This window comes from Excalfactoria chinensis, chromosome 2, assembly GCF_039878825.1.
Source record: "Excalfactoria chinensis isolate bCotChi1 chromosome 2, bCotChi1.hap2, whole genome shotgun sequence".
Classification (NCBI taxonomy): domain Eukaryota; kingdom Metazoa; phylum Chordata; class Aves; order Galliformes; family Phasianidae; genus Excalfactoria; species Excalfactoria chinensis.
In genome coordinates, this window is record NC_092826.1 from 19,026,115 (window position 1) to 19,038,152 (window position 12,038).

The window sequence follows — 12,038 nt, forward strand, 5'->3', positions numbered from 1 at the left end:
GAACCAGGGTGGGGGGGACAAAGCTTTGCCATGCCTTTAACTCAGCAAGGAAAAAGAATACATAAAGAAGAGCAAATGAAAGTTCAGGATTTTTTTGATCATTGCATGCCTTTTTCAGCTGATAAAGCTCACCAGCTGTAAATTTCAGGAAATGTTTTAATACAATATTATATGAACCTAGTAGGGAATTGAAAATCCCAGGAAAGTGTATTTTTAAAGGTACTCACAGACAAGCTCAATTTTAAATATGAGTAGAGGTAATTCCAGTTATTATTCACTTATTCACTTTTTTATGTCAGAATATGGACAGCAGACTTTCAGTACTAATGCCATCAGTGTCTTTTTATCCTTGACTCTTGGACTAATAATGTATGTGAAATCAACATACCTTACAATTACTGCAAACCCCTTCCCTCATTGAACTTTTATGGAGTCAGGAAAAAAAAGACCCCATTCTGCTGAAATATCTCAACAAAATCTCCATAAATTTGTTTCCCAGCCAGGGACAGAAAATGATCTTTTTCTTTCAATGTCAAAGTAATCATTAATTGCACCATGATGAATAACAAATCTCTGTGCCAGTAATTCTTGACATCATGCGCTGCCTTGATTGTAAAGTGTAGCATTAGTAAATAGCTCATAGTTATATCCAGGAAACAAAACCCAAAATTAGATAAAGTAAATAAAACATATTTTACTGCTAGCATATTTTCCGTGTAAATATCTGGTTTTATGAACAAAGTAATACATCAGGTATTTAGTAACCTTTGGAAAATCAGCATGCTTATATAAAAGACACTTGCCAAGGGGATGAAACAGTGCAAACGCATAGGAATCTCTAAAAACAGAGGGGTTTAATTTACTGAGATAAAATATAGTTTTCTTTTTTCAACTAGATGTGTCTATTTTCAAAACATGGATCATTCCTGAGCCTCTACTGTACACAGATTGGTACTAATTCGGGGCAGAATATGTTAGTTATCTTATGCCCCTGTGTGGCCAACCTGTACAACAAACTCACCTTCACACGGCTCTAACACAAGAAATAATAACACACTGTGGGAAAAATGAGCTGAATCCACTGCTTTTTGTTCTAGGAAAAAGCTTGCTAATATCTACCGCAAAGGTAAAACTGGAGTGATACTTCTCCGTGCAGTTTGCATCAATTTTAGTCACAAAGGCTACTCGCCATTATGCAGTGATGTGTTAATCTGAATATTGCCCAAAGCTATTATGACTTCTCAAAGCGTGCTGCTACAAATAAAGCATCTGACAGCACAGTATTTGGATCCTGAACTCCAAATGGAAAATGACAATCAGAATATCACATGTATCTGATAATTAGAGGTTTTTACAGATATTTTAAAACCTTATTTCATTCTCTTTACTCATCTGAATGACCAGGATGTCAGCTGAAGTCATCAAAAACATTTTGGAGTTCAAAAATCCAAAGCCTCCTTAGATGCTGCCTTAGAATTTGGAAGCAAACTAAACACGTGGTATGCTTTCAGAATCAAGAAAAGGTCTTCTAACTTCTTTCTCCAAACCTTTTACCTCCTAGACACACGAAGATTTCATTCCCCAGACTAGTTATCTGCCAAGTGCCAAGTGTACAGAACAATTCTGGTGTCTTCCTAACATTAGGTTATTCTAATTGGTTTCCCATGGCAGCACCCGATGGCACAGGACACAGCGCCGCACAAGGCAGGTGAAGGCAGCAGGCCGTGAGCTCTTAGCCCCTCAGCAGCCCCAGCTGGAGCTGTGGGCCAGAGCTGAGCAGGGCCAGGGGAGGCCCAGGGAATCACACCCCAATGCCTACAGCATCTGACTGGAAAGTGCTGCCATGGAGCTGGCAAAAGGGAACTGAACTGTAATATTCCTCCAGCCGAGGTTGCTAGCAGAGACTAACGAAGCCTATTTTCATGGTAAAATTAATGTAACTCACAAGGATTTTAGTATTGTATGGATCTACTCACATCAGCGGGTATAACACGAAGAATATGCGATAAAAATCAAACTGATATAAGGTTCAGTGTAAAGTGATAAAAAATAGCTTAATATATATTCCTGCTAATGCAGAGCATAGTACCAGAATACCGAAGACACGATGGCTGCTTTTCTTGAAACAAAATCACAGCGTCTGAACTTCTGCACTGAAGAGCTCTAAGAATACAGATCCTCTGAAAATTAATAGGAATGCCTTTGCATAGTATCCATTTCCCTATGACCTTCTGTTCTGTATGTCATAACCTGTAATAGCCTGTTTACTTAAATTACTGCATGGTATACTGGCAGTTAATCATCCTGTGCTTCATGTCAGCTGTTATCTTTCGGGACTCTTGACTTTTACTTTTCAGATATAATAACAGACTGAAAATAGAACCAAAAAAGCAATGGAGTCATCTCTTTTCAGTCTGAATAAATATTTCGCTTCAGAGCCCAAGGAGAAGAACATGTTAAACCTTGATAAAGCAGAATCTTCTACATGCCTAAGGTGATTTTTGCTTTCCAAAGGCATTCCAAAGGTATTTTTGGTTTTTATTTCAGAACTGTGGTAACAGTTCTGAAACTTGAACTCCTAATGCCCAAACAGTCAGGTCCTAGGAAGCACATTATTTGTGCAAATCTAAGTGAAAAATCCACTTAAAATGCAAACACTGACATAACTAGAAAAACTAAAATAGAATATTTAGTCAATAAAGCAGCAAGAAGGTTAACCCTCCAAATTAAAAGTTGGCAAAACTTTGTGGTGACTACTCAATATGTGACTTCTTCAAAGCCCTTTTATCATGACCAAATTTAAAATAGCGGTACTTATTCAGAATACATAAAGAATATCTTTATTTCATAATCATAGATAATTTCCAAAAAGAAAAGTTGAGCTTCAGAGAACACAGAGAGCGTGACTTGTCTCTCACAATTACTGCTCCATATTGTTAAAAAATAGCCCGTTTTCTTCAGCCAAAGGCAGAAAAACCCTATGGAGCTTCTTTTAATGCAGAAATATTCTCATCCTAAACAAGAAAGCCCATACTAGGCAATAGGCTGGGTTTCCTTGTAATACCTTCTTCTCTGCCAGTCTGCTAGAATAAATGTAACTAAATCTCAGGCACCACAAATGCAATAAAATATTTCTTGGATGCCTTTTCAATTGAAACTGCAGTAGCTTTTGCTTGAGACTTGCCCCTAAAAGCAGAGCACACACCTATCAGTAAAAGCATGCACTTTGATCTGCAGAATGCATGCACTTCGATCTGCAGCACCGTACCCAGAGAAGCACGAACTGGTTTGCAGACAACTGTAACAGTTGCTAAGGGCTTGGTTGGTTACTGCAGGCCTGAAACCATGCACTTGGAAATAGGCACTGCTCTAACAATCGTGGTTGATAATACAGGAATTATTGCACCATTTTGTCGAGCTTCAAACATTTCACAGTACAGTGAGGGGAGGTAAGAAAATTCTCAGTGAACACAGATTTCGTTTATATCTAAGAAAAATCTTAATTCACTAAGCTGAAAGTGATTACTAAATCGGACTTGGTGGTTCTGCCTGCCTGACTGGAAATTCACAGCTGAGGTACTGAAACTTGAAAGTTGTAACTTTAAAAAGATAAAACAAAATAAAATAAAATTTCAATATTTATTTTAAAAATAATAATAGAGAAAAGACAGCAGCAGTAAGGGAGAGAATCCTTTGAACAATGTTCTGGGAAATAACAGTTTTCTGAAGTATTAAGTACAAACATCGTCGTATTTAAGAAAGAATATCCCATTTAAAAGGGATTTCTCCCACAGATAGAGAGAAGATTAAAATGCTGGATATAGTCCCTGCAATATTACTTCCCCCCTTTTTTCCAGAATGTTTCCATCAGTGCACTATTCTTACAAAAACCCACAGGATTCATTTTCTCCCTGATCTGCACTCACAATCTTTTAGAGATAGTTCTTCATCATTTTTACATTTAATATTTAACAGCAGCATGAAAAAGTTCCAAACATCAGTATTACAGCCTATCTTCACTGAATAATGCAAGAAAAATGAGTTGCTATTAATTCCGTTTACTCCCAGGTATAAAGCTAAGAAACCAATTTAATAGCCATCTGACACAAATAAACAACAACTTCTCTCTATCATTTCTCATTTCCACAAAACAACAGCTCTACATAAAAGAATAGCCTACAGAGCTGACTGACCTACTGCAAAGCATCCACTGAGCAGCTGTAATTTGGCTAGTTAAAAAGATCATTGAAGAGCATCACACACAGAATCTAAGCCCTCTAAAAATAAGAAACTGCTTTCTGCCTGTTTTGCAAATGGCTTGCAGGACTGCTAATTTACATCTTCCAACAAATTATACGTGGTTAAACAAGCACATCTTTGAGCATTTAATCCTTTCACTGCCACATCCGTGCAGGAATCAATTTCTCAGACAAATTTGTTTATGAATATTTAATATGCTTTAAAAATTATAGCTAATAATGCTAGCTGCTAATGGCAGCTCATGTTATTGAAAGATACAAATCCATCTTGACTGTTTTATTCTGTCTGTGCAGGTTTTATTTCTGCAGCCTGAGTACTCATTCAAAACCTTACATAAAACAGAAAAGCACCAACAGAAGAGAGTCGTCGCTACCATGAAAATGTTAATATCTAAGGGTACAATTATAAAGCTATCGTACCGACAAACATGCAAACAGATTACTATCAGCCCAGGCATAAAAACAGTAAGGGAAATATGTTTCATTTCTACTCACCTCGTGTTGTTCAGTGTTTGTCCAAAGAGATCATTTTGTAAAATATTTGGAGGGGATGAGAAAACCCCATGGAAATGAGATAAAACAGAATTGCAGACCTGGCGCAGCGTCTCAAATTGCATTTTCTCTTTCCTTCTATTTTTCTTCACCACCTGTCTCAAAAGTCATCTATTTCGTACACACCATCAAATGCAAACATGCCAATCAAGTTCCATATTTCTCCTGATCTCTGTAAAAACTGTGCCTAAGTGAGCAGGGACTGATAGTTAATTGTACAGTCATTATTCTTCTAATTCAGTCGTAGAAGATTTAGCACCCGTGCGGCTTTCTCCTGACTGTAGCAAGAATTCTAAACAGCAGCAAGCTTTTTGGGCATTCCCAGCTGAAGTGTGAAGCCGAGCTGCTTTCATGTACACTACTCATATTTCTCTAAGCCTATTAAAAACACGTAGTGAATAGATGCTGTCGTCAGGAGTTTCAGCACATCTGGCTGCCAGCAATAAAATCTCAGAAGTAATAAAAATGAGGACAAGGCATCCTCACACTGCTACTACTGTCTAAGAGGAGGAGGATTTCTGCATCTTCCCCTCCTCCTTCTCTACTTCCCTCCCCTGTAAAAATGACTAACACTGGTGACTGTGTATGCAACTCTTATTCTTTTTCTGTGTTGCTTTATTTTTTCCTAATGAAAAGGCTTCCATCCCCCCCCCCCCAGCTTACAGGTCAGAAAAACCACTCTAAAAACATTCTTCATTTTATAAATATTATGCAGCACTGAGGCTGTAACAATAGACTGTCTCATCTGAAAAGCTATACTGTACCTTACATGAGATAACAGGCTTTTCACTGCAAATATTTAACTGTAACACCAGTTCATGGCTGAGACTGTATGCATCCCACACCTAACTGCTCTGCAAGGTCTTGTAATGAAGCATCAAGTCCAAAACTTGAAAATTCACCAAAAGGAATATCTGCATTCCTATCTATCTTTCTATCTGTAATAAGTCATCAGCACCTTTTAAAAGTGTATTGCACAGAATCAACCATGAGAGAACTAAGCAAAATCAATCACGTCCCTGGGTGCTTCATGCCTGCCTACTCCCAGGAAAACTCTCCACTGTTTTAGAAGACTCTGCCTTCAATAGATAGGAAGTTAAACAGCTTTTAAATGAGGACAGCAGCAAAATTCTGACACACAACATGCATGATGAAAATCCCTGAAAGTACAGAAAATAAGTATCCCTGGCTACAAAGCCTATTTTTCCTCTTTTCTTTACATACACGTGCTGGATTAGAGAATAACATTACATAACAGTACGGAATATATTCTACCATCAAATTGAAACATAGCAATTGAAAAGATTTCCCTTACAAAATCTCAGCTTCTATGCACAGCTTTTAACATTTGGACACTAATTATGAAATTTCCAAATAAACCAACAGAAAATGAGGGCCATTACTAAAGTTCTTCCGTGAAAGCAATTTTAATCCTGGTAGATATAAGAACAGGCAACCTTCAAGTTAATTAAAGTGTTCTTTTGATGTGCTCAGAAGGGAGTATTCATCCAGGCTTCTTTGGCCAGAAGAATGGCAGCTACAGCACTAATTTTCAAGGAAAAAGGAAAAGAAAAAAAAAAAAAGAAACAGAAACAAATTCAACTACAGGCCTTTCTGAAAGGAATATGGAAGACTTCTTGTCAACACCTTTTTTGATATGTCAGAAAAGAACAGAGAAAATATTAACTAATAATTATTCCCAAATATTTCTATTTTTGCACAAAAATCGACCACGTATTACACAAAACAATTTTAATATCTGCTTTTATTCTCATTGCATACTGGAAAAAATTCTATTTCAGAAATGTAGTTACATTTTCTGGTTAAAATTACTGAGATACTTGTATAGAAAACTGTTGACTTTCTAGAGTAGGAACTAATGATTATTTATGGCTACTGCGGTATACTAAAATGAAAACAGTTGGTAACCACCCTGTCCATATTACATGGGAATTCTTGTTTGTAACATCAGAAATTTTGCATTCACTTAATTGCATCTGAATGATAACATCTATAAATCTGCTGCAAGAAATGGAATCATCTTGCTACAAATGATTCGGGTTATTCAAGTAATTGTTACCGTTATATGCACTGTATAATGCTATGGAGTCACTGTTGACCATGCAATAACTACAAGACCAATATTTTAGCATGTGCTTCAATTTTTTGTGTGACTTGTGCATGGTCAGCAAAGTCAAAATGCTCCTGTAGTTGCAAACAAGTTCCAAATATTAGACTTTCACCCGTGTCTTCATTTTCAGATATTTTCAGAGCTTCTTCAAAGAATCGCTTAATCATAGTAGTGAAATGGAACTCTGGGGATCATCCAGTCCAGCCCCCCTGATTCAGCAGTTCCCTACAGCAGGTTGCACAAGAAAGTGTCCAGGAGGGATTTGAATATCTCCAGAGGAGACTCCACATCTCCGGGAAGCCTGTCCCAGTGTTTGTCACCCCCTCTGTAAAAATGTTTCTATGCAACTTTCAGTTTTAACTCTCTGTCCCTTATACTGACACTGGACAATTCTGAAAAGAGCCTGGATCCATCTTCTTGGCCCCCACCCATTAGATATTTATGAATAGTTATGAGATCCCCCCTCGGCCTTCCCTTTTCTAAGCTGAACAGTCCCAGGTCTCTCAGCCTTTCCCCATACAGGACCGTCATCATCTTTGTGGCCCTCTGCTGGACTCCCTCTAGAAGATCCCTGTCTTTTTTAAACTGAGGAGCCCAGAACTGGGCACAGTATTCCAGATGTGGTCTCAGTATGGCAGAGGGAGGATCACCTCCCTTGACCTGCTGGCCACGTTCTTTTTAATGCAACCAAAACAGAAGTTGCAGCATATCGTCTTCTCTAAAATTGTAACAAAGCTACTGAGATATAGGATACATATCACAGAATCACAGAATTGTAGGGGTTGGAAGGGACCTCCAGAGATCATCGAGTCCAACCCCCCTGCCAAAGCAAGCTCCCTACAACACGTTGCACAGGTAGGCGTCCAGGCGGGTCTTGAATATCTCCATAGAAGGAGACTCCACCACCTCCCTGGGCAGCCTGTTCCAGTGCTCCGTCACCCTCACTGTAAAGAAGTTCTTGCACACATTTGTGCGGAACTTCCTATGCTGAAGTTTCAGCCCATTTCCCCTAGTCCTAGAAATCAATACTACTTGCAAATACTCAAGCAAGTATACTGGTTAATCCAAAAAAGAAAAAAGTAAAGGGATACATTTTTAAGGGCATATACTCCATAGTTGCAAACAGAAGAAAATTCAATGGTAATGATCTGGGTTTTCTGAACAAATACATTTTTGTACACCTGTACAATTTGAACACCTGTAATTTTCAATCAAGCCTGAACATCCTGTTAAATCGAGATTTTTTTATTTCATTTTGAAAAATAAGTATGCTACAGAAAAATAAACAGAACTTTCTTTCCCGATCTGTCTTTTGCTCTCAGAGATCCTTTTGGCCAAGGGACAGTTCCCTCCCACATTTATGATATTCACTTCATAAGGTAGACTTCTTACTAAACTCTCTTCTAAGAGAAAATGTAATTGTTTGGGCTGAAAAGAATGAAGACTGCATTTGGCACAACAAAAACAGATCAGAGGGGACAGAATAATGAGAATGAGCAGAGCGGGTTGTTCCCTCTAAAGCACACATCTTTTCAGAACCAGAATGTCCATGACAATCAAAAGACGTCCATGGAACCACTTATACCATTTATGTCCTGCACATTATTAAAGTTAGAGAACAAAACAGTGCCTGCATTAATTACCTCATTCCAACCCTGCTAGCAATCATGAAATGTTTCAGCACTTTTTGTATTACAAAATTTTCCCGTGGTGAAGGGCAGAGTGATTTAGACACATTTTGAAAAAATTATACCCTCAGCACTCTCATATTGAACGATTTGTGTAAGAATTATGGGAAAGGTAGCAATATTTTTCCCCACTTGATATTTGAGATCTCCTTTTCACTTCTTTAAGTCACACATACTGGGTGGATAGTGATAGGACAAGGTGGAATGGTTTTAAACTGAGACAGGGGAGGTTTAGGTTAGATATTAGAAGGAAGTTTTTCACACAGAGGGTGGTGACACACTCGAACAGGTTGCCCAGGGAGGCTGTGGATGCCCCATCCCTGGAGTCATTCAAGGCCAGGCTGGATGCAGCTCTGGGAAGCCTGGTCTGTTGGTTAGCGACACTGCCCACAGCAGGGGGTTGAAACTGGATGATCATTGTAGTCCTTTTCAACCCAGGCCATTCTATGATTCTGTAATGATATACTGAAATAGAAGTAGGTCTGATATCAAAAAGCTTTTTTTTTTTTTTTTTTTTTTTCAGAACAGTCCTTGTTCTGTACTCCTACACACAAAAGGTAAACAAAACACAAGGAACTGTGATTCTGCCATTTCCTAACACTTGAGCACACTTACGTACACACAGCGCATCATAGTTAAATAGCAATAAATTTCATTTCTATGTCATTTTTAAAAAGGATTTAGTAGGCATGAAAAGAAAATGCTTTAAGGATATTGTAAGGAACAAGAAAAACAAGTCCAAGATAGTCTACAAGATTACTTGATTGAAATGGCCAATATCAAAATGAAAAGGAAAGCCTGGGAAAGGCTCACTGTATTCATAAAGCCATGCTCCATTCAGATTCATACAGATGCCTACTTCTTTAGCCAAGCTGAAATTTTATAAACACTCTCCAGCTACAAACAGAAAGAGAAGTTCTTTCAGAAGGTTCCCGAGTATGCATGGCTATTTTCAACTTAGAAAAAAACAATTATAGTTCAAATATAAGATTAGCCTTACCCCTGATGCTAGAATTAAGAAAGCTCCTAAGGTAAATCTATTATACAAATAAGGTTGACAATACGTACACATACGTCATCTTGAACATTACTTATAGGCATCACATCTTCATGACAGCCACACAGAAAATCATTTGAAAGAAAGCTGTAGCTCAAGCAAGTTGAAGACATGCAAACTCATTAAAATATGACCTCATAAGGAATCTATGATCATTCTCTGACGAAAGATGCTATGAAATGGAAGTTTGAATAATTTCCCATCTTTTTTTACTGGATATGGCTTGATTCCATCACTTATTTTAAGTTTGGGAGTTACCATTTTTTTAATGTACATTAAGTCAAAAATCTGATTTTTTCATCTAGACACTAAAAAACTGGTTAACCAATAATACATAAATCGCTGTAATGCATGTCATTGCTCTCCTATCTTCCCTAAAGAAATATCTACATACTTAAGGAAAAGTTTTGGACCATTTTCATTATGACAGAAAAAAAAATACCTGAAGAAATACTTTTCAAACAGTAAGTCAACAAAGGTGGCCTTACACATTGTCCATTGTTATATTATTACTGTTAGTGGTTTAATAGATGCTACTCTTGGGTCAGATTAGCAAACCAATGCTCCAAAGTTGGATGTGACTTTAAAGAACTAACTTAAATTCAGTATTAGAACGGACATTTCTCTTAAATACTGCAAATGAAATGCAATCAGACTTTCTTTAGGTGTAAAGCACACATCAGCATGCAAATGTTCGGCTTCACATAAGAAGTTTTTCAGGTACTAAACTGAAATCAACAATTGAAATTTAAACACACATGCACAGAAATTATAGAAGCCAGTACTCTGAGTATCTAAGATTACAAATAGTAAAGAGAGGAAAGTAGATAAAGCCTCAGTCCCAAAAGGACAAAAGTACCTAAATCCAGGCTGCAGGGAAGCATCAGTCTCTGCTCAAGAGTCCCAATAATGAATCCACTTCTTGAACTGGTGCATGAGCAGCCATTCAAAACAAACCTTTCTTTTTATTACAGGAAGTCCAGCAGTTAGAACAATGTCTGGGAACACAGAAAACTGAGTCCCAAGTTTCTCTTCTAATTTCCTCAAATAAGCTCAGCAAGTCAACATCAGCATCCTCTTGGTTAATCCAAATGGAATCTACTTTTGCCGTTGAGGCAGTTCTCTTTCCCATAAAACAATTAAATATTCAAAGAACTATTTAATTCACTGAGTTAAACATTTATTGAGAATGGAAAAGTGATACTGATTTTATTCCCTGGTAGTCAGGTCACAGGTCTAAGATGGAAGATATGGAAATTCTAGCTAAGAGACCAAACCTCATCACAAAAAATATCCAGTAACAATTACAGTAATGTCAGCAAATGTATGTTCATCTGAGTATCCAAACATTAAAACTCATAGGTTTTTCTTGTTTGTATTTTTAGCTCAACATCTTTCACATTTATTTATTTCCATATTCTTATAATTATTTTCAAGGTCCTCCGTTCCCAAAACAGTTCTTCATCTTCCTCCCATTCCTCCATTTAATTACATTCTATACTCTCCATTTAGACTAAGTTAGAAATTTTAAACCCAGAAATAGAAGACTGAAATCTAGGTAGCCTGTCTGCTTTTTCTATTTATACAATCATCCATCACCATGATTGAGGATAATTGTTAAATTCAGCCAAACTGAAAAAAGGGTTGTAAATATTAAAATAGTTAAATTTCAACAAGTTGTGCGAAAATCAGCATCACCGTAGAAAGACCCAAGTCATTGTGCATGAAGGAAGGATAGGTAGAACCGTACCATTACCCACTGACTCTGGTAGTAGAAATCAGACAGCAAATAACCACATCACTGTCAAGTTTGACAGAAGTATAATGCGACAGGAATTGTTGCTTAAGTAATCCTCTACTACATCACAGAGGAAATGCATGGGACACCAATGTCAACAATATAGATCCTGGTGTGTATGGAAGCACCTAACTCAGTTGTATTTAACTGTTTCTGCTAGTCTTGCTGCTAAAGGTAGTCCATGCATACAGGACTCACCACAGTCTGTTTCCCATTCCACCAGCAGTAATATTAAGTAAATAAATACTAATTTATTCTTAGAAAGAACTTAAAAAACAGTTAATCACCACAAACATGGGAAGTATTTTATTAGATACTTCAGAAAACAAAACTTATTCAATGGCATTTGGATGGTCCTGTGAGGAGGCAAGGGTTGGACGCTATGATCCTTGGGAGTCCTTTCCAACTTGGGACATACTGATTCTATTATTCTATTATTTGTGGCCTGAAATCATAATGTTCATGTGTGAACACCAACACCTTCTCTTACTTTCTGCTTTGAGGGTGCTTAGAACTATATTGCCATAATGTCTGTTGAGCTACTGTAGCAGCT

At 37.5% G+C, this 12,038-nt stretch overlaps 1 protein-coding gene across 48 annotated transcripts in view; it reads right to left on the reverse strand.

Moving 5' to 3' along the window:
• RIMS2 (regulating synaptic membrane exocytosis 2) overlaps positions 1–12,038 on the reverse strand; it is a 425,424-nt gene that overhangs the window by 286,557 nt on the left and 126,829 nt on the right. For 2 of the 48 annotated variants that reach the window (XM_072327924.1, XM_072327923.1), the window contains exon 1: positions 4,755–5,332. The exons of 41 other annotated variants lie outside the window; for them this stretch is intronic. In XM_072327924.1, coding sequence (XP_072184025.1) covers positions 4,755–4,876 — 122 coding nt within the window. In that variant the 5' untranslated portion in view covers positions 4,877–5,332. Of the gene's footprint in view, positions 1–4,754; positions 5,334–12,038 lie in introns of those variants that run through there. 5 more of the 48 variants (XM_072327925.1, XM_072327934.1, XM_072327922.1 and 2 more) reach the window with 4 other exon arrangements.